Raw genomic sequence first — 22,500 nt, 5'->3', positions numbered from 1 at the left:
CTCACCACATCATCTTCTGTCTCACCACGCCATCGTCACCTGCCTCACCACCTGTCTCACGCCATCGTCAGGTGCGCAACGATCGGCGCATCAGGTATGAGTGCAACAAGGGCCATTTCTTGTCGTCCGGGCCGCCTGGAGCCACCTGTATCGGCGGAAAGTGGCGGCCCAGTACCCTGCCCAGGTAAGACACACGCCCCACGCCTGACTTTTTTTTTTTCCCCCTCTCTCTCTCTCTCTCTCTCTCTCTCTCTCTCTCTCTCTCTCTCTCTCTCTCTCTCTCTCTGTAAGTAAGAGAGAGAGAGTAGTTTGTTATTTGTTTTCGTTTTCATATTTCAAAGTTAAACTGTATGGCATATTTTTTTTTATTTGTCTATTTATTTTTTCAATCGACGCGGCCTCACCCACTCAGCTTGAGCGTCATTCCGTGAGTGACACTACATAATATTGCTTCCTCCACGTGTTGTGCTTTCATTCGTGCGCACTGATCAAATATGCAATAATTTGATATGCTCTATTACTTTTCACTGAATTTCTAGTTATGGATTCGTTTTTTTATTATTTTTCCATTCGGTAGCAGGTACTCACCACACAAAAAGAAAAAAAAAGCAGCTACAGCACAACACAGTAATTTTCAAAGTGCATTTTGGTAGATTCCGTTTATGCCATAGGAAAAAAAAAAAAAAATAAATAAATAAATATTGATGAGCAAATTGTCTCTTCCCCCTTCCCTCCTCTCCCCCAGGTGTTCCCCGAAACTCCACCCACGAGTGAGATGGACGAGATCCGTCAATGCGTCAGACTTCCACGAACGCTTCAACATGAGTAGCGAGAGTGAGATGGAGCAGGAAACAGAGGAGGAAGTGCAGGTCTTGGGAACAGCTCTTAAAATGACCGAGGATGAGGAAGAGGGTGGGAGCGGAGACAAGACGAACACAGTTGCCAGCTTCTCGTTTTCCGTGGAGCCGAGTGCCTTGACACAGCCGGCTCATTACGGCGACGCTCTTCTGAGATCTTCTAACGACCCAACAATTTCCTCCACAAAGACTCCGCTGTCCTCTCCAGCGAGTAGTCACTTGTCGGAATTATACTTTCGCGCCAAAGAATATTCAGAGAGTAAGAGGCACTTCGAGACGTGGGCTAAATTCATCCAAGAGGAGCACGACGGTGTGGAAGTGAGCAAAATACTCATAAGGGAGGAGGAAGTGGGAGGAGGCAGGAAAGCGGCGCGCCAGTCGTCCAGGATATCAAGAAGTCCCAAGAGGCAGAATGAAGGTGATGAAAAGAGAAAAGGCAAGAACAAGAATAAGAAAAGAAGGAAAGGGAAGAGAGGTAAGATTCGCTGTACATAGTCGATGAAGACAATAGCTTCTGACTTTTACTCCGCTGAATGGCGATCTCATAAAACACTGAATTAATGATGGAGCTCATTATTTGAGTAAGCTTTATCCCGAGCCATTCTTCACAGCGCCGCACTGCGAGGAGCTTGGCGACGAGCCCTACCTTCGCTTCGAGGTGCTGCGGGCAGGGAGGGACAAAAACTACACCTTCTCAGCGGGGGCGCGCGTCAAGGTCACGTGTCTCTACGGCCACGGCCTTAACTTGGGCAACAAAACGGCCAAGTGTTCCCGCGGGGAGGTGGAGACCCATGAAGCCTGAGTGTTTATCCTGTGAGTACCTGCCCCCTCTCCCCTCAGGCCACCTGCTGTCCTGAGTGGCGGAGTGTTCCTTTTCTTCACAGAATTACTCACGATGATTCTTCCGTAAATATTGACACACTGTCATCCACAACATTCTTTAAGCGATGCATGATGTTCCAGCCGGCCACTCTACCACTCAGGATTATGAATTTCGGATACTTTTTCCCCCCCTTCTTTTGTGTGTGTGTGTGTGTGTGTGTGTGTGTGTGTGTGTGTGTGTGTGTGTGTGTGTGTGTGTGTGTGCGTGTGTGACTCGGTTATCTAAAACCATTTCAACTATGAAGCTCAAATTAGACCTAACGAGCGGCCTTTCTCTCAGTTATGTTTTAGCAAAATTGTTTTTTTTCGAGGCCATGATTTTTTCCTTACCCATAAAACCCATAAACAGCATTCCCTCGTCCCGGAGGATGAGCTTTTCCTGCCATGGAGATGGACAACAGGCGCGGCAGGGAGGGCGGGAGGGAGAGGTGATGGAGGCGGTGCTTTGGGGAGAGTGTTGGTGAGGCGGCCTTGCATGGCAGACAAAGTGGCAGTGGTGGGCGGGCGTAATGTTGGGGTGGGCTGGAGGGCTGTATTAGGGCGGGCGGTGGTCGTGCTGGTGAGGGGAGCTGTGTTGAGGACAGGGTGGTAATGTGGCGGGAGGGAGGTGCGCAATATATAAACGCATACAGTTTATAATACTTCTCTCAGAACATTTCTTTTTGTCAACAATTTGTTTAGGAAAAAATATAAAAATTCAGCTTTTAAACAAAAAAAAAAAAAATATTAATACATATTTTTGGGGATATTTCTCGGTTAAGCCTCAGGGACAGGCACCACTATTATGATGAGCGTGTGTGTGTGTGTGTGTGTGTGTGTGTGTGTGTGTGTGTGTGTGTGTGTGTGTGTGTGTGTGTGTGACATGTGGAGAAATAGGCTACATTTACTGTAATATTCTGCATACGATTTAAAAACTGCACCGAATGTTGGAGCGAAACGAAACATTACATATATTACAAACCGTTATAAAAAGAAAAAAAAATGTTCACAATGAAAACGAATGGCCACTGAGGATGATACTTGCGCGTGTGTGTGTGTGTGTGTGCGTGCGTGTAGATACTGTAGATAGATAGATAGATAGATAGATAGGTAGATAGATAGATAGATTAGTTTCTGTTGTAAAAGTGTGTGGGTGGCACGTACATGATTATTATGATAGCACTTTACCGCCTTCATTAAGACTCATTCGTGCTTTAAAATTTTCCTTCACAATTAGGGTTCGAGTTTATGGCTCCAGGGGACGAGGGCACGTAGCCAGGCGGGGCGAGCATGTGAGAGGTGATGTCCAGTGTCCTTAGTGACATGCAAGATAATGTAAAAAAATGGGCATAGTTAGATCATTTACAAATAGATTTACAGACAGTGTGATTGATAAGTGAATGTATTTCTCACTTATTCGTTATTCAGCGATCATGCAACACTTCAGAAAGTAAAAAGTTGAATTGATGCACGGTGACAGAAACAAGATTAGTCTAATAACAGTAGAAGATGAGAGAGAGAGAGAGAGAGAGAGAGAGAGAGAGAGAGAGAGAGAGAGAGAGAGAGAGAGAGAGAGAGAGAGAGAGAGAGAGAGAGATCAGTGTACAAACTTCAAACTCGAGGAAGAATAAAAGAAAGAAAAAAAAAAAAAAAGTGACAGCAGTCCAACTCATAACTGGTGACGGTTATTATTTCTTCGAGCTTTGTCCAGTACCTTCTGCGTCAGTGTTCCTCTTTCAGCATCAAAACACCAGAGCATGTGGTGAACAGAGACAGCCGCGGCAGGTTGTATGCACGCTGGTAGCAGGGTTTTCTATCTTCACGGCTTAGAGGGATGGTACAGCGGCTCGAAGAACACTGATCGATATTATTGAACTCCTTTGTAATACCGACAAGTATCGAGTCTCCAATATTGACCATGGCTGGGTCGCTGCAACGGTGAAGGTGCTGACACTCACAAGACAGAATATTGAAGCGAACTGGATTAAAAGTTTTCGTCAGTATTGAGTCAGCTCGTAACGGCGTCCATGAAATGTATATCTACTGGTTCTGCTGACGGCAAGATCAGGTCAGTCGCTCGGATTTCTAAAGGTGACACACGTGATACATTCAGTATTACGTTCCTTTTTCGAGTTACCATGAACTACCAAAGCCGAGGAATGCTGCCCCTGAGAAGTGCATGTAGGAGGAGGAAAGGAGGATCAGTTAACCATTTGCTGTTGACTCTCCCTGCTGTGGAAATTATCCAGAAAAAAAAAAAAAATGTGCGAAGACGTGTTTCTGTCACAATTTCACTTTGCTGTTCGGACTGCTGGCAGAATTTTAATCTCTAAAAAGATTCCACGTCGTCGAGAATCAGTCTCTCCGTACTGAAATAACTTCCCTTACAAGCAGAAATGTTTTCACTGAGGTGGGAAGGCCATCATATACCTTCAGATCTACCACTCCCCTCTCAAAAAAAAAAAAAAAAAAATCGTTGACTGAGCTACATTCTTCTCCTCTTCCTCATTATTATCATTATTATTATTATCATTATTATTATTATTATTATTATTATTATTATTATTATCATTATTATTATTATCATCATCATCATCATCATCATCATCATCATCATCATCATCCCCATCATCATTATCGTAGCTGCTGTCTGTCCGTCATTCCGCCTCGCCGGGTTCGTTTCCCAATGCGAGAAAAGCGTAGGAGAAATTTTTCCGGGATGGGAGGCGTCATTATCACGCCGCGGAGAGGGCGGTGAGGGTGCCGCCATCAGCAAGAACACTGCGATCGTTTCCTCGGCTCAGCGTGGCGTCGTTACATTCCAGGTGAATATCGCACGTGGCCACGGCTTCTTATTTCCACATCCTCCACATTTCCTCGGGACAAGTAATCTCCACCAAGGACGCTTTACAAGACCAAGGTGGGACACATTGAGGCAAAATGCACGGCGTGTAATGTAAGTTAATGACATCACCAAGTATTATGACAATGTCCGTCGTCCACCAAACTTTACATCCCACACCGTCTTGCTTATAATGCAGCCGCTCGTTTTTGTCAAGAAGCTCAGTGTGAGTCAAAATTATCCTGTCTTGATGCTGCAGTTCCTCTTGTGCGATCTGTTTGTACTACTATTGCGACTATTTTTTCCCCTTTCTCTCTCTCTGTAAGTATCATGCGGATCTATAAACGAGTGGATTGGTAATGTGAATGTGAGGCAACAGGAAACTTTCCCCCAGCTGAAGTGCGCTGGGCCCTTCAGGCACTTGTAAAAGGGAATGAGTTGGCGGGAGGGAAGCAAGTGCATGGGCGGGAAGCATTTACCATCCCGAGCCTTCAATGTAAAGAAAGGAAAAAAAAAAGAGAAAGGCTTCCTGCTCCTGCCTCTCCAGGAGGGGACTTCACTCCTCCACATGCAACACTAACCAAATATTTTTTTGTTACCTTTTGTTTCGTGGAACTTTTATTCCCTTGAAATAACTTTAGGTTACGTTGCGATTTATAACGAAGTTAATTTTCTTCATGAGGTAGTGAAAGCCAAAATAGTTGAGAAGTCTACTGACTAGTGCATATTCAGTCATCGCATGCCTCTCGGAATACTTCTTACTTATATGTCAAGATTACAGCGCGGGTGTCACAGTCAGCACCAGGCAGGTAAGAGATCCTGTGAAAAGCGCGAAATTGTGATGGAATTTGCACACCTCGGGAAGAGTCTGATCCATAGTTTGAGGTGAATGTACTACTCGTCTCTAATCAGTAATTTCCTTGTACATTTTTTTCTAAGAAAGATTTTTTTTTTCTCACTATAAACAAAAATAGTTAAAACTCATGATGGAGCTTCATTTCTTGTTATCGTATGAACACAGCTTGTATCTGAATTGCTAATGAGTGCAATCTTACGTGTGAGTGATGTGACAGTGTGTTCCCTGCCTTGCCCGTCACCCTCGTGGCTGCTCGTGCGTGGCGTGCCCTGCCTGGCCCTCATGCCGTGTGTGTGTGTGTGTGTTTGGGACAGTGCCGTGCTCGGTGCCACAAACGACCCATGGCCGCTACACCTTCAACGGAGTGCAGGTGCCGGAGCGAGCTACCATCGGGCACGCGGAGGTGGTGGAGTTCTCCTGCAGCCACGGTTACAACGTCCTGGGCAACCCGACCCTGCGCTGCTGGTACGGCGAGTGGACGGTGACTGGGACCAGACCAGAGTGCCAGCCCGGTGAGTCCCTGCACGCCTTCTAGTCATGAATGCTACTTGTTCTTGTCTCTGCTCCTCCTTCAGTGCCAGCAGTCGCATTAGGGAGGCTCAGCTCTGTCTGTCTCTTTGTAGGTTCTCGTCTCTCTCTCTCTCTCTCTCTCTCTCTCTCTCTCTCTCTCTCTCTCTCTCTCTCTCTCTCTCTCTCTCTCTCTCCTTCAAACCTCAATATAGTGTTAACCTTGATGTTCGTCGAGGCGTCACACAGCCGCGCTGACCTAACACTTCCCGTCCCTGCTCACCAAGAGCCATGCCTGCTGCCCGAGATGCCTCACGTCAACTACACTGCCCTGCTGTCCCCCGGAAGCCAGGTGGCGCACGGGGAACAGGTGAATTACACGTGCGAGGAGGGCTGGCTGGTGGGTATCCCGCGGGTCACCTGTCATTTAGGTCAGCTTCGGCCCGTCTCACCCACCTGTGTGACCCCCGCCGAGGCGACCCATCCGCAGGACGCTCTTCTGGATCCACTGGTCCGCACCGCCACCTGTGAGCACCCTTCTTCCTCTCTTTACTCTTCACTACTTTTAGCTTTGGATATTTTATTTTTCACTGATGGATCGTCTCATTACATTGGTCAGCTATATGTATTGCGTTTTTTTTTCTCTCTCTTTCTTTTATGTACACACTGGATGATATTTCGGATGCTTAATAGTGTTTTCCCCCAAGTGATGCTGTCATACGGTGCCGGTGACCTGACCCCAGGAGGAGATATCACCAACATTGACTTAGAGGCGGGCCCTCATCCCCCTTGCTCTCCGCCGGCCAGAGTGCAGGGTACCCTTATCTACAAGAACGGCCAGCCCCTCCACCAGACAGAGCAGAGGTAACAAGGGGAAAGCAAGGGTGATGGTCGCGGCCAGTGCGGAAATTTGTACGATTCCTTGTCTTTTCCTCGCGTATCTCTCATCACATTTTTACTTGATATTTTTCCCTTACACATTTTTTCTCTTGTTTATACTATATACATATTTTCTTACTTTACCTTCGAGTTTTTATTTACTGCTCTCATTCTTTCTAATTGCAAAGCACAGGAACACACGTCCATTTGAAAGCAAGCTCTTAAAAGTTTTTTACTATCAAAAGATACGAGTCTTAATATTCGTCTCGCATTCCTGCTACCTTAAGCGCCTCCACGATGATTCCTTTTATTTCTGCAGTCAGCGCCCCTCCCCACCCCTGCTCCTCTCCCCCCAGGTTCCCCCATGGGACGGAAGTGACCTTCAACTGCATTGCCAACACTATAGGGGAGAAAACCACATGGAGAATTCATTGTGAAGATGGGTCATGGATCGGACAGCGCTCCCCGTCACCCTGCGCCGTGGTGGAGGGAGAGGAGGAAGCCACGATATTCTTTGAAGAGGAAGAGCTGGAAGATGACCTAGTTTTAGGAAATATATCCTGTACCTGGAGGAACATCCAACCCTACTTGGTGACCTTTCTGGAAGACCGGGAGCTGCGGGAGGAGGAGGTGGAGCTGCCTCCGGGCACGGAGCTGGTGAGGCCTTGTGTTCTGAGGGGAACCGATGAACTTTTCTTGTAGGGGGAAAGGAGTGGGTGTCCCTGGAGACAGTAATGGAAGGAAATATATCTCTTTGTGTCATCATGTGATCTAAGATTGAGTTAACGTCATGTACTTGTATTGCGAGTTTATTATTCACTGGTGACGCATGACGAGTAAATGCTATTACGGTGACGTCTGACTGACACTCACAGACTTGTACAATATCAAGGTTCTTGTGACGTCCCTCAGTGTTTTCAGGAACATCACCATCAAAACTATTTTTTTTTTTCTTGTTATGTGTCAAATATGTTCCAGTTTTCCCTACTGAATCAATATCCAGAGCCATGCATCCCTAACAGAGTGGCGTAACAGAGTACTATGCAAGACTATGCAAGTCATTTACCTCATGAGAAGATGGCTAGGAAAATATTGGGACGATTATAAAACACAACTAATCAAAATAATGGGGATTCACGCCGCTGTAGTATTGGGAGCAGCCAGTGATCAATGGCTGGCTGGGTTGTGGCATCTCAATGCTCCAGAACCAAAACCATCACTTATCACACCAGCTGTCACCTCGCCCCACAGCTAGACTCACGATGAGTGCAGTGTTGGGTGCTCTCCTCCAGAAGTGAGAGTTGGTGTTCTCTCCCACACCATATGCCATCTTTGTTTTCATTCCCTGTCTTCTATATTTTATTTATAGATGGTGATGGCCCAGGGAGCCGCTCACTCTTTTCACAGGTGCAGCCTTTCTCTATTCACCCTTTCAAATGGCTAGTACGCCTACACAGTGAATAATCAAATTGGGATGGTCAAAAGACCCCTCCACTGAAGGGTACTTGCTCCCTCCCATTGATGTTGAAAAAAAAAGGAACCTTGGCGGGGAAAGGAAGAAGGGAGACACGTGCGCGCGGAGCTCAGAGTATTTTTCCTTTTAAAAATAAATTCCTTTCCGCGTTGCAGGTGTCCCGGTGTGCGGACATCGGCAAGTTTGCTTTTTCAGGATCGTCTCACCGTCGCTGCATTAACGGCCAGTGGAGTGGCGTGGAGCCGGAGTGTCTCGGCCTCAACAGGGAATATGATTACGCGTGTACGTGCCTTTCTCCTCGCTATTTCATTTATTTTATTTATTTATTTATTTATTTATTAATCAATTTATTTATTTTAAAGATTTCATACAAATAATCAAATTCAATCTGAATATAACTGGATTCCTTTTCGCACATTCAGAAATCAACAAATCTGTAACCTTCGACTTTTGAATTTGGCCGATGTCAATTCCACAGTGGACAAGCCGCCGACCATCCTGTTCCGCCACAAGAACGGCCCCATCGCCCAGACCAATGATGGACGCCTGCTGGTCTATCCCGGCACTGAACTGTATTTAGAGTGCCTTTGGATGCGCCGTTATGGCACCCCGCGCTGGAATGTCACTCATACTCACCCGTGAGTAAGGAACAACCTTCTGTTTTGGAGGGACCTGGGTGTGATATAAAACATGACATCTCGAATATTATCGAATGTAATGAAATATTTATAAAGTATTGTGCTAAGTGATGTCATAGTGGGTTGTGTTTTGCTCACTCCACCGCATCTTAAGTGTCGAGCACGTCGCAGCCGCCCCAGGAGAAAACACTAAAGGGAAGGACGGCCTTCCTCTGTCTGAAGGACAACAGCTGTCCGAGCCTGCGGTGGAGGGGGTTGGGTAGGTCATCAAATTATCACACACACACACACACACACACACACAGACACACACACACACACACACACACACACACACACACACACACAGACACACCACATGCCAGAAAAAAAAATGAAAAGCAGCCCAGTTGACGCCACTTTTCTTGAAGGGGAGCTCGCCACACTGCCTGACCTGCGTGCATCATACTGGTTTTGATACACGCCTCACCCTCACGCTAGAGTCCCTTTATATACATACGGTTACATACAGAGAGAGAGAGAGAGAGAGAGAGAGAGAGAGAGAGAGAGAGAGAGAAGGATGGGTGTGATTCCATTTCACCCAGCACATCCTCGGCCCCGACACGCGTTTAACTCTGACTAATGCTGATTACTGATTTTTTGTGTTTTAGGCTTGCTTGCACCACGCGCTCTGCTGCCCTGTCCGTCGCTCCTTGCTTCCTTCCTCTCACTACACCGCTCTTCATTCACCTGAACTAACCTTTGATTATCTCCACACAGAAACTACAAGTACAGGAAATTTAATATGAGGTGTCGCAAGTTAACGAAATGCTGGTAAGACTGGCTTTATTTGAGATGCCCTCCTCATCTCTTTCCCCCGTCGTTTTATATTTCGTTTGGCCCTGTGATCCTCCGCCCTGTGCTCATCCGTCAAATGCTTAGTGACACCTGGTAGTCATTGTGATGCACTTGCGTGTTGTTCCTTCGTCATAACTCGGTCCAAACGTGTGTTGACTTTTGTGTCTCCCCAAGTATGAGTAAAAGTTAAAGTTTCGAAAGAGTAATCATAACTAAGCTCAATTACAGTTTGTTCTTTCCAGAAGAAACATGGCAATCATAATAAATTTCGCTCAGTGGATTCATGTAACTCGTCTTCCTTCTGAGTGTGTGTGTGTGTGTGTGTGTGTGTGTGTGTGTGTGCTCGTTTCGTACTATACACAATGCTTTCGGCGTCCCAAACAAAGCATTTTTATTAATACAGTCAAAATTACAGCCAGATGCTACACTATTACCACTAATACTCCTATCAGCACAGCAAGCACACGTGGAGCCCTCACCTCACTTCTACTACTACTACTACAACTAATACTACTACTACTACTGCTACTGCCCCTGTCACTACCCTCCTCACTCCCCGTCACCATCCACGACTCCTGATCGATCCCTGAGAACGTACAGACGCAAACCCTTGGCAAGATTAATGATTATTTGCATATTAATCAACATTCAGCTCAAGTAAGGAAAAAATCAAAAAGTCGTAACCTGCATTAATTATCTTGCTCTTCAAACATCACCGTGAAGCAGTTGTGAATTGCAGTCTTGTGGTAATTAACGTTTCATTACAAATATCAAATTAATGTGCTTGTGAACCGGCCCGAGTTTTGGATTCACGCTTCGGAGCTTCCCGCTGGTTCACTTCCACGGTTCAAACTCACCTGTCGTCCGCTGGTGGTGGTGCTGAATTAATTGCCGTATTGATTGGTGTTGTGCTATATAAATAACTTCTGGTATATATGTTTGTTTATCTGTTAATTTTATTTTGTTTTGTTTATTCATGTTTGTTTATTTATTTTATTTGTTTATTTTTATTTATATGTTTATTTATTCAGTTGGTTAGTTAGTTAATTAGTTATCTATTTGTTTGTCTATCTATATATTTATTTTATTTTCATATGGAATTTTTATTTTGACTGACGAATTTCTTTATTTGCATTACCTGCTTCACACACACACACACACACACAATTATACATACATGTACACGTTGTATGCATGTACAGTACGTATCTGTGCGTGTTTGATGTGTAATATTTTTTTCTCTTCATTTGAATTAACTTATATTTCATCATGATATATTATGTGTAAATATTTACATCATAATCAATTATAAGTACACACAAAACATTATCAAGAGTTGCACAACACAAGTAGCATCTCCTTCATATATATCTACCCCCTATCATCTATTGCTACCACTACTGCATTCACCACAACAACAATTACCATAGTTACCAGTACTACAACCACCATTATCATTACTGCATGTACCGTCACTGCCACCATCACCCCAACCACACTCATTACTATAACAATCCTGAGCCAGCACAGTACCACCCTGAAACTAATCACTCACCATAAACTTTATCATCACCACTCCCACCACTATTACTATCATTATTATCACTGCTACCACCGTTCACTAAACATCACAAGCATTACCATAACACTTACAGGCCACCATCATTACCACCACCACCACCACCGACCACCATGAGCATAACTAGCTCTACCACTACCACCACTGCTACCATCAATATCACCACCACCACGACCACCACAATCATAACACCACCGCTATCATCACCGTCATTACCACTACCACCACCACCACCACCACCATCACAGGAAGTACTGGACGGGCTGGACAACTGACGCCATGAGGAACCCGCAGCTGGAGTTCCGTCTGGCCATCTACACCGCCCACGAGGGAGACTCTGGCACCTTCACCTGCGTCACGCCTACCGGCCACGCCCACAGCGTCACCCTCGACATCAGACGTGAGCGGGGAGGGCGCCTTAATGGACTGTGTTGTAGTTTTGCTAATTAATTGCATGTGCGATAAAATATGGAGAGAAAATATTAACGTGCTCTAAATTAATTTCCGGGGGAGTATCTCGAGAGAGACTTGGGAGAAAATCCTGGGAGTGTTTTTCCGCCAGCTTCATGTTCTGAGCCAGAAGTTATTTGAATTGCTAACAGGAAGTGTATAGCGGTAATAGAAAGTTATGCGAGCGATAAAATTGCTGCACTAGTATTTGCTATTTGCATATGATTTATAAAACAATAGATTGGCTTCATCCCATGGGCAGCATTGTTCTTGAGCACATGGAAACGTGAAAAGGAAAAAAAAGAAAAAAAGAGGGAGCTAGATTTCATAAAGTTTTCTTGATATTTGTATTGAGAAGGAAGTATTTTAGTAAGCAAACATTTTTTTTATGGTTAATCTGGGCGGGGGTCACGGGAATCTTAAGTAACCAGCCCAGGATTTGTGTGGCCAACAGGTGTGGAGTGCCCGACCCTCAACGCCACCGACACAGACCTGCTGAGGCACTACCCGCCTGGGGTGACGGCGCTTGGCAGTGTTATCACATTCACGTGCGAGCAGGGCGCCACGCTGGTGGGCAACACGCAAGCCACCTGCCTCCCTTCCGGCGCCTGGTCCGTCCCTCTCCCCCGATGCGAGAGTAAGTCCTGTCACAGCGCGCTTTGCCAGGAACTGTAATAACGCAATGTCGCTCTTTCAGGAATATCAACTTTACGTGGAATCATTGGTGTGTGTGTGTATGTGTGTGTGTGTGTGTGTGTGTGTGTGTGTGTGTGTGTGTGTGTGTGTGTGTGTGTGTGAAGTACCTACTCGTACCATCCCTTCTGTTCACCCCTTCCTTGTGGCAGAGACGAGGTGCCCGTCGCCCGGCGTGCCCGAGCATGGCATGGTGAACAGCTCAGGGCCTTACAATGCCGGGGACGTGATGGAAGTCAAGTGCAAGAGTGGGTATATGATTGTCGGAGAGTCCGTGCTGGTGTGCCAGGACGACGGCAGCTGGTCCAAGCCGCTCCCCCAGTGTGCGTACCAGCCGCGGGCGTGAATCACCGTGCACCCCTGCCTTTCATTGTGTACTCACCCTTTGTTGTGCTGTAGAGTCCGATAAATAATTGTAATGCTCGTCGTCCTCCTGTGAGTTGGTTTCTCTCGAGAGGTAGCAGCAGGATCCTCGCTCACCTCGTGCCTCCCTCCCGCGCAGGCTATGAGGTGTGCATATACCCCGGCATCATCATCTCGGGAACCATGAGCTCCATCAAGTTCTACTACGGCATAAACGATAACATCACTTACACGTGCAGCGACGGCTTCCTTCTGCACGGCGAGCACACTATCACCTGTCAGGAGGGTGGCAAGTGGTCGGCTCCCGTGCCCACCTGTCTACCCACACCTTGAAGTACTACCATGTTTGTCTACTCCACACATCTTGACGCCCTGTACTCTCCTTTCGGCCAAACCTGGAAACCCCGTGCCCTCCTGCCCGGCCTGAAAACGACTCAACTCTATAGGAATATATATTTACGACTATAAACGATGCAATGATTCATCTTTATTGTCTGAAAATTGATCGACTTACTACACCATGTACCCGTGTTTCTTCATGTCCCTCTCAGCTATACATGCCCACTCGTGCTAAAGCTGTTTATCCATTACAAGTTCGATCCCTCTAGGGGTGGACAATAATGTACGCATATTTCCGAGTTTCCCTAGATGTATGTACTAATAATAATAGCTGCGGTTGTACATAGTTACTCTGCATTTCTGTATAAACAAAAAAAAAAATGTGAATGGGTTTTATCTTCTCTGTGTCAAGACCAAGATGACGCGTGCGTGTTTTATAGGAGGAACACGTACCCCTTCATCATTGAGCTCTGATTCCCTTCTCTCTCTGCTGTCTAATGATTCCTTAAGGTCGGCGTAAGTTGGTGTTATGTTTTATTCGTGGCAAGGGTGAGGGAGTCACGCTGAGGCTGCTGGTGGTGGTGGTGGTGGAGGAGGAGGAGGAGGAAGCGGAGATCCAGCTCGAAGCATAACAATGTTCTGTCTTTACTGTTCAGCCCGCTGGTGAATTTATCCTTCGTCAAATAGAAAAAAAAAAAAAAAAAAAACAGGCATTTCTTTGTTATTAATTAAACGGATGCTTGTATTTGGGCTAGATGAGTGATCTCTTGTTTTGAAGGGACAAGTTTCCTAGCGGGTGGACGTTGGACGATCACATCCACCCGAACATGGTCATTGTGAAGGGTCTGTGTACACTGCGGCTTTCGTGGCTACCTCAGTGTCCAATAAAGGTCTCTGACTTAGCTCGCTTTCCTCACCTGCATCTGCACTCGATATGCAGTGACTTGTGAATGTTCAGATCTCCTTTTTTTTTCCTTACGATTATATCAAAGGGTCGTGTTTTCAAATGTTTCCAGCGCCTTACTTTGACTACAGTTAACATGTTCTAGTGGAAGTTGCTGCGGTTCTGGTGATGGTTAAACGGGCTCTAATGGAAATTGATGGGATTTTCAAGGGAATTTTCGTGATTCTAGTGATATAGTGGACGTTAATGGGATATTGAAGGGTGTTTTCTTGATTCTAGTGATACTTATTAAACATGCTATAATGGAAGTTACTGGGGTTTTTAACGAAGGTCGAAGCTTCTGACGATGTGATCCAAGATACTCGTAAGTATATCAGGTTAGTGACTTTTTTTTTAAACTTTTGATAGCAGCTTTGTGTTCATAAAAGAGAGAGAAAAGTATGTTTGACCGTTCGTGATACGGATACACCTCTACTACATAGCCAGTCTTAATTTATTTTACTTTTTTTTCTTATTACTAGAAAGCACTGCAAAATACTAATAACATTGCGAGTTTGGAGATCCCAGGAGCTTCTAAAACATTTAATTAACACCTTTCAGAGTTTCCAGAATTGTTTACATTCACGTCCTGATTAAACACAGCTGAGAGCATTCGACCTTGTTTTCAAAAAATAATGTGTCTTGCCAACTCTCTCTCTCTCTCTCTCTCTCTCTCTCTCTCTCTCTCTCTCTCTCTCTCTCTCTCTCTCTCTCTCTCTCTCTCTCTCTCTCTCTTATAAATATATCAGGTAAGCGTACGAAAGAATTGTTTATCCGAGAACAGGAAGAGAGTATCAAGTGTACCTGAAGGAACTAAAGTCGATGTACTGCTGTTGGTGTTGCTGACGAGATGAAGTCCGTGGGGTATTTACGTCACGCGTGCAAAGCTGACACGGGGTAAATGAGGAACCTGAGATGAAAGGCGGCATCAAGAATAGCTAACTAAACATTAAAGGCTAACATGGACACAGAATCAGACCTAAAACAGTAAGTAAAATAAGATAAAAGTGAATACAAAATTAATGAATTGAATAAATAAACAAATAGTTTAATAAATTAATAAATGAAAATTAGAAATAGAAAAGTAATGAACAGATATATAAGTAAATAAACAAATGATTATGAAAATGAATATATAAACAGATGAAATCAAATATATTAGTCTATTAGAAAGTCCGATAATAATGACCATTTGTTGTTTAAATGCAAAAGTAAAAGGAAGAAAAGAAAGAGTTATTGTCGGGGAGCTAGTCACTTGTTTACTGGGGCTGATGGTACTCAGGTCAAGACAGATCAGGCTGTCTGCAAATAAGCCTCAGGACGTTTGATACTGAAGACACCTGACCCGAACCACTTGGTCCCCAAAATGTCTCTAGACTCAGACGTCTGAACTAGTTTTCGTGAAGGCAGCGAGTCGATCCATACACACACACACACACACACACACTATCTATAATGTTTGCCAATCCATCCATCTACTTATTCAATCGCATCCACCCATCAACTCAACCACTCAACAACCCTCCCTAAATCCACTTACCCACCCATCCATCCAATCATCAACTCCCATTGATCCATCCATTCATCCACCCATCCACTCACCCGCTAACCATCTACTCAACCACTCATCTATCAACCCACTCATCTATCCTTCAATAGGGAGATGAAATAGAGATTGATTGATTGATTAAAGAAAAGAAAAAAAAAAAAAAAAGGGGGCGTTGCAACATCGCGGTCATATGGCGCAGAAGGAGGAGCGCTTGATCCACTGAGCAGACGGGCCCCAGTGACAACCATATATATATATATATATATATATATATATATATATATATATATATATATATATATATATATATATATATATATATATATATATATATAAAGCATCACCAACCATGCTTCAAGCCCCCCCACCGCGACGACGTGACTCCCCACGGTAGGGAAAATCGAGACATGAGACACCTGAGCCTGGAGGAAGAAAGGCAAGTTACTGGCGACAACTTATTAGAGCGGCAGACCCCACCAGGGATTAATAAAGCGAAGAACACTTCGAACGGAATAGCGTACCTGCAAACTTGAGTTACCATAGTGTCTCTCACTCTTACTTAAGGAAAAAAAAAAAAAAGCCAACGAGTGAGTGACCAGTCTGTTTTTTTTTTTTTTTTTTCCTTACTAATCAGTGGGTAAGTTGGTAGCCAGTCTCTCTTTTCCTTTGAGTAGTGACTGACAGCAAAAGGAATATAGAGATCAAGTGGCAGTGAGTACCACCGCCGCGCCACTTGAACATGTAAACAAAGTAAAGCACGTGCACCCCTCGCTGGACGAGAATGATGAACGCTCTATACATCAGTGTGCACTGTTGACTTCATGTAGTGGTACCTGTAATGTGAATTTGCATACACTGGGCTGCTGTCATTATGGTTCTACAGGAGCTGCCACAGGACACGGTGCGGCTGATCAAGAGCACTCAGGTCATCACCACTCCCGTGTCTCTCGTGAAGGAACTCCTGGAAAACTCAATAGATGCTGGCGCCACGTCTGTCACCATCAGACTGGTGAGTGGGCAATGATGGTATCTTACTAAATAAGTAAAAATTAAAGTTAAGTTGAGGTTGCGGCACTCGTGAAGAATTGGGGTCCCGGGCTGGCTGGGTCCGCGGAGCTGCCGGTATGAACAGCCAGTTATACAGTTTGTTGCAGTGTTACCGCGTGTGTATTAGTATATGCCGTGTGTAACAGACCTAACTGTTCCAGGCCAAGTGTATTATGTTGATGAAATTAAAAGTGGTTGTACTAAGAAATGATTTCCATACTAATTCAGGTAAAATATTGCAGTCTTACACAATACACCCTATCTTGTTTTTCTCTTCCCCTATCCCAACAAGCTTGGGGACCTTGTGGGAAAGAGGGGTTATTTATTTATGTTTTAACAATATGCTATGCAATTCTGTAGGTTCTAATGGTAAACTAATTTTTTCTATTTCTTTTCAGCTATGTTTTGCTCTTAATAAACTTGCAAGAATGACAGTGGAAATAAAGTGACTTATCCTTGTACTTCGCTAACTTGAGATAGTTTTGTAGGCAGTCATTTTTGCCGTCAAAAAATCTTTGTTGTGTCTCTGACTAAATCCCCATTATATCATCATGCTTTAGGTTACCTGATTTGTATAAGGTGTTACACTTTAAAATCCATTGGTTAACTTCTTTGTTATTTATAAGTTATATAACTGGCTGCTGCCCCATTTTGTGTGAAGGATTCAGTACATACTGTGATACATGTTCACTATATTATAAAACAAATATATGTATATATAAATGGATTCATAGGTTTTTCAAGTTTATTGTGTATTACAGGAGAAGTATGGGTTTGGTCTCGTGGAGGTCCGAGACAATGGCAGTGGCATTGAAGAGGAGGATGTGAAGTTCATAGCCAAGCCACATTTCACATCAAAGATTGAAAGTTTTGCTGATTTAGGTCAGTAATTTTGTTTTTTTTATCTTATTTTTGTAAATATATTTGTAAAGTAAATCATATGGCATCTGGATTGCTTGCATAGTCTTATGAAAGGATGTACTTTTAAGTATATTTTCTTTTACTTTATTCTGATTAATTTAATTTTATTTTATTATAACATTGCTATTAAGATTATTTTATTAATTAATTTATGTATTTATTTATTGATATTTTTATTAATTAATATTTTTTCATGGTGATTTGACATAATACAACATGATATGAAGGTGTAACATGCTTCGATCTAATATGAAGTGTCTATCTAGTGGGTACTTGCATTGGTTTTAGTTTTTTGTTAACTTATGTGAACTATTTTATATCTATTGATTGATTTACTGACATTTAATTGTTAAGTACATTTCTTTTTTTACATATGTGGGTTGAGTTTGTACAATTATTAATCTTTATTAGTAAAATTGTGTTTAGCAGAGTATAAATGCATTGATGGACAGATTGTTATTGATTTCTCCCCTTCCTATATTGATGAACTCTCATGTTATTGCACAAATAACACTAAACACTACACTGCTGTCCCATTTTCTCAAGCATAAGATTTACGTATTATTCTCTTTTTCAGGTGATGTTTTTGTTTTCCCTAAATTTGAATATATTATTTTTTAAGGCAATTTTACTTTTCCTAAATTTGAATGTGTAATTTTTTTCAAGTGGTTTTACTTTTTTTTTTTTTTTTTTTTTTTTTTGTATGTATACAAAGAGTAAGCAAACTGAGCCATTGCATGGGATTGTGCTACTGTGAGAGAGTCTTCTCTTCCAGTAATAATAACTTAGTTTTCAAAATTGTGTTCCACATCAGCTTCACTCAACACCTATGGATTCCGAGGTGAGGCTCTGGCTTCCCTGTGTGCTGTGGCAGAGGTTTCCATCACCACCAAGACCAAAGATGGTGTGATGGGCCACACATACACATTTGATCATGCTGGTACTGTTACATCTAAGAAGCCTGCTGCTGCACCTAATGGTATACATACTAAACAAAATTACTACTATGACTTATGTATTGGTATGTTAGATATGTGTTATTATATAACACTGCTACAAAACTTGAGCTCATCCATGCACTCTTGACAGGAACATCAATCATGGCAAGAAACTTATTCAAAAACCTGCCAGTTCGAAAACAGTACTACAGTTCATCAAAAAGACAAAAGGAAGAATTAAAGAAGGTTGAGGATTTAGTGCTTGCATTCACTCTAGCAGCCCCAGTGGTACACCTCACACTATCACACGACAAGTAAGTGTCTGTTTGTGGTTCCCTTAAATATGGAAATAATAGAGTCAAGTTTGAGTTGAAGGAAGAGTAACAGATTTTTAGGTTGATTAGTAAAGAAAATGACAGTAAAAACTGGTAGTGACCATCTTGTCTCTGTCATAAGAACATAAGAAAATAAGAGGAGCTGCAAGAAGCCATCAGGCTTACATGTGGCAGTCCTTGTATGGAGTCAGACTATCACTCCTCTAATTACCTACTCACATATTTGCACCAAATGTATCCTTTTCTTGGTCTTGCATTTAAAGTTCATGGCTCACTTCCATACAGAACTTGACCCATTAAGGAAATCCACTTTGTCATCAGATTGCTCACTCTTGTGAAGTCACTGATAGATTAACTGTTGAGTTCTGATCCATGAAGTACAGATAATTTCATACAATTTACAGGCTTACAGTCATCCAGAAGAGTTCAGTCAAGAACATCCAAGAGGCATTGATGAGCACATTTCCAGCAGTGTACAAGGATTTAGTGTTAAGAAAAAAGAATATAGAAGATGTGAGTATTTTGGAGTGAGTTTTAATGCTTTCATTAGTCCTTGAAGGACAAAACTTTCAGAATTGTAGTATTTTGCAAAGTTGTCAGTTGATACTCAGAATTTTTATTGATTAGGTTAATTATGATTGAAATTTACTTGAATATTTTAAGAATCATAATGTGTGTGTATATATATATATATATATATATATATATATATATATATATATATATATATATATATATATATATATATATATATATATATATATATATATATATATATATATATATATATATATATATATATATATATATATATATATATATATATATATATACAATATCTATAATGTGTGTAATAATAGTGTATGTATAATGATATATGAATTATATAATATATAAATCAATATGGGATAATAAATTTTAGATGAGAATTTCTGTATAACAACTTAAGATATTTGGAATAATTTCTTACTGCCAGTCACTTCACTCACACAATATTGATTGTTTTATTTCTAAATTATTTCTTTCACTCCCTCTCACAAGATTCATATTGAGACATACCTACCCTGCTTGGGACCCAATGAGAATCCCAGCTTAAGTCGCACTACACCTGACCGATTTTTTGTCTTGGTTAATCAGCGGCCAGTTGTTCACAAATCTATTGAAAAGGTGAGGCCAGTGTGTAATCATAAAATGTAGTCTATCACATGCTTTCTAATATCTCTTGCTACAATGCAGGGTTCACTAATAGGATCACTCCCCTTAGTCTTCTCTCAACAACTGACATTCCACTTATCCTCTTGCTTGAAGATTCACCCTTCCTCTTCATCTATGTTTCTTACATGGTTAACATGTCCAATCTCTTAAACATTCTCCCAATGTCTGGTATCATCTGTCTCACTTGTAACACATTATGTACTTTAATTGACCAAACCATTACAAGTTTAGGATATAATTAAATTTCCCACTCCCTTTGTGCCTTGATTCATTGTAGGGAAAAGATAGAGGAGGGGAATCACAGTCACTTTGCTATCTCCCTTACATTTGCTTCATACAGGAACCCTGGAGAAATGTCATGTCTCAGATCTTGCAGCTGACCATAAGGTCATACGAGTATATAGGGGAGTTCCTCTCACACTGCTCTTGACAGGGTGGAATCAAAAGCATTTTGTTTTATCAACTCTTCTCCTCTGACTGTCTTAAGCCTCTCTCTCATCACCACAGTGTTGCATCTCATGCTATCTTTAACTGCTATTTTCATGCTAACTGCTCTTCTGATCCTGCTAACTGCATGTCTCCTCTCCTCCCATGGCCTTGCTGCACAAGACTTTCTACTTTCACCCCTATTCTGTCCATCTCTCTAATGCAAGAGTTAACCAGTATTCCCAGTCATTCATCCCTTTTTTTGGTAAACTAGAACTCCCTCCCTCCTCCTTCCTATGACAAACTCTTTCAAGAGGGAGGTTTCAAGACACTTATCCTTCAGTTTATTTATTGTATTTGACCTCTGTTTAGGGTCTGGTGCCTCAGTGGGTCTCTTTTTCTGTTGCCCTAGATTAGCACCCTTCTTACATTAAAAAGAAAATAAAGAATGTCTTTCCCATGGGCAGGTGGTAAAGGCATTTTACAGCCAGAAGGTACAAGGCAGTCACGGCCGGTATCCCTTGGGTGTGGTGACCCTGTCTGTGCCTCCTGCTTCTGTGGATGTGAACTTGGAACCCAACAAGAACAAGATACTACTAAGGAATGAGGTATGTAAGAATTTGTTTTAAACACCTATATAGCATTGTATATTATTATTGTAGGGTCATCCACAAGACTATCCCTTTCCATCAGGAGTCAACAGGGCTAAGAATGTGAATGATGTGCATATGAGTGTGTGGGGCTTTTTCTTGGCCACCCCATGTGTAATTGCTGGCCTGATAGGGCAATCTTATTATTCATATTAAAAATCAAAGCCCAAGGCCTTATAGTTCAAAGAAATGTTTAATTAATTCACTCTTTGTCTTTAAATATGCCATGATAACAGTGTGAGGCCAGAGGTGTCTCAAACCCTCAGTCTCTTACATTTGGTACATGAGCACTTATAGCTGTGATGTATTTATTGCATACTTTCACTAAAAGGCACAGCAAACTGGCCAATTGAAAGGGAAAAACAAGAGAATGAGATTAAATTTGTTATGTCTTTTTGTTTTTATTCTAAGGTCTTTAATTACTTATCCTTCACAGTTCCACACTTTGTTGCTGTTGTCAAGTTCCTTTTTGATGTTTAATCTGTGATGTTATAATTTAATATGTAACCTATTCACAGAAAAGTGAGAGATATATTTTATGTTGTCATTATTATTATTTATGGAATATGATCAGTTGTGTAAAATTATCCATGTAGTAAGTGCAGGTAGCAAGCTCAAGTAAATTTTTTTTTTTTTGTATCATCTTTGCAGTCTTAATTCAGATGTGTGATGAATATTTGCTGTGTGATTTTCTTTTTGCTTCTTTCGTGCATGTCAGTTTGGAAAATGTAAGGTGAAGGAAGTTTTATTTTAAAAAGTTAAAATGATTATGAATTGTATATTTTGCTTTACAGAATCAAGTGTTAGAAACAGTACAGGAAATCTTGAGTGAATTGTATGGTCCACTTGAGCAGCACCCCAAGAAGTCTAATGATGACATTACATGCACCTTTGGAGGTTTCAAAAAAGACTCAGAAATGCTGGAAGAAGAAAATATTTATAATTCTGAAAATATAGAAACTGAAGATTGTTTCCTTGACATAAATAATAAGAGAGGAGCACTAGTGTGTAATGGAAAAACTGGCGCGGCACACACCAAACAGGCCACTGTTGGAAGAGTTGACAGAGGCAAAGCAATCTCAGGTACCATGAGAGACAGTGAGAAATGTGGTAGTGCACTCAAGAAAGATATCTTCAGAAAACCTTTCCAAGTAAAACAGGTGGAAAAAGAACAGAAAAATACTAGTCTTATCAGTAACAAGACAGTAACTAGTAGTGCTCAGTTAACTCTTAATTACAGAAATGCTCTGGAAGAATCATGCCATGGTAAAGATAATGCTGTGTGTGCAAGCACTCCCAAG

The 22,500-nt window shown here is 42.3% G+C and overlaps 2 protein-coding genes across 2 annotated transcripts in view; both read left to right on the top strand.

The window, feature by feature from the left end:
• The window catches only part of LOC135111369 (complement factor H-like), a 21,700-nt gene extending 7,623 nt beyond the window's left edge, over positions 1-14,077 (top strand). The window contains 15 exon segments of the mRNA XM_064024607.1: positions 72-184; positions 746-1,332; positions 1,469-1,632; positions 1,634-1,670; positions 5,731-5,928; positions 6,211-6,450; positions 6,631-6,787; positions 7,159-7,459; positions 8,432-8,558; positions 8,755-8,914; positions 9,674-9,727; positions 11,579-11,730; positions 12,235-12,417; positions 12,626-12,796; positions 12,976-14,077. Coding sequence (XP_063880677.1) covers positions 72-184; positions 746-1,332; positions 1,469-1,632; positions 1,634-1,670; positions 5,731-5,928; positions 6,211-6,450; positions 6,631-6,787; positions 7,159-7,459; positions 8,432-8,558; positions 8,755-8,914; positions 9,674-9,727; positions 11,579-11,730; positions 12,235-12,417; positions 12,626-12,796; positions 12,976-13,169 — 2,838 coding nt within the window. The 3' untranslated portion in view covers positions 13,170-14,077.
• Positions 14,003-22,500, top strand: part of LOC135105974 (PMS1 protein homolog 1-like) — an 18,395-nt gene continuing 9,897 nt past the window's right edge. The window contains exons 1-10 of the mRNA XM_064014716.1: positions 14,003-14,018; positions 16,232-16,254; positions 16,551-16,676; positions 17,476-17,596; positions 18,450-18,614; positions 18,725-18,887; positions 19,313-19,421; positions 19,950-20,075; positions 21,017-21,157; positions 21,994-22,500. The exon at positions 21,994-22,500 is cut by the window's right edge and continues 498 nt beyond it. Of these exons, the coding sequence (XP_063870786.1) occupies positions 14,003-14,018; positions 16,232-16,254; positions 16,551-16,676; positions 17,476-17,596; positions 18,450-18,614; positions 18,725-18,887; positions 19,313-19,421; positions 19,950-20,075; positions 21,017-21,157; positions 21,994-22,500 (1,497 nt within the window). The remainder of the gene's footprint in view (positions 14,019-16,231; positions 16,255-16,550; positions 16,677-17,475; positions 17,597-18,449; positions 18,615-18,724; positions 18,888-19,312; positions 19,422-19,949; positions 20,076-21,016; positions 21,158-21,993) is intronic.

The sequence above is a fragment of the Scylla paramamosain genome, chromosome 1 (genome assembly GCF_035594125.1).
Source record: "Scylla paramamosain isolate STU-SP2022 chromosome 1, ASM3559412v1, whole genome shotgun sequence".
NCBI lineage: Eukaryota > Metazoa > Arthropoda > Malacostraca > Decapoda > Portunidae > Scylla > Scylla paramamosain.
The sequence above is the reverse complement of the archived record's forward strand: the minus strand, read 5'-3'. Positions and strand labels throughout refer to the sequence as shown.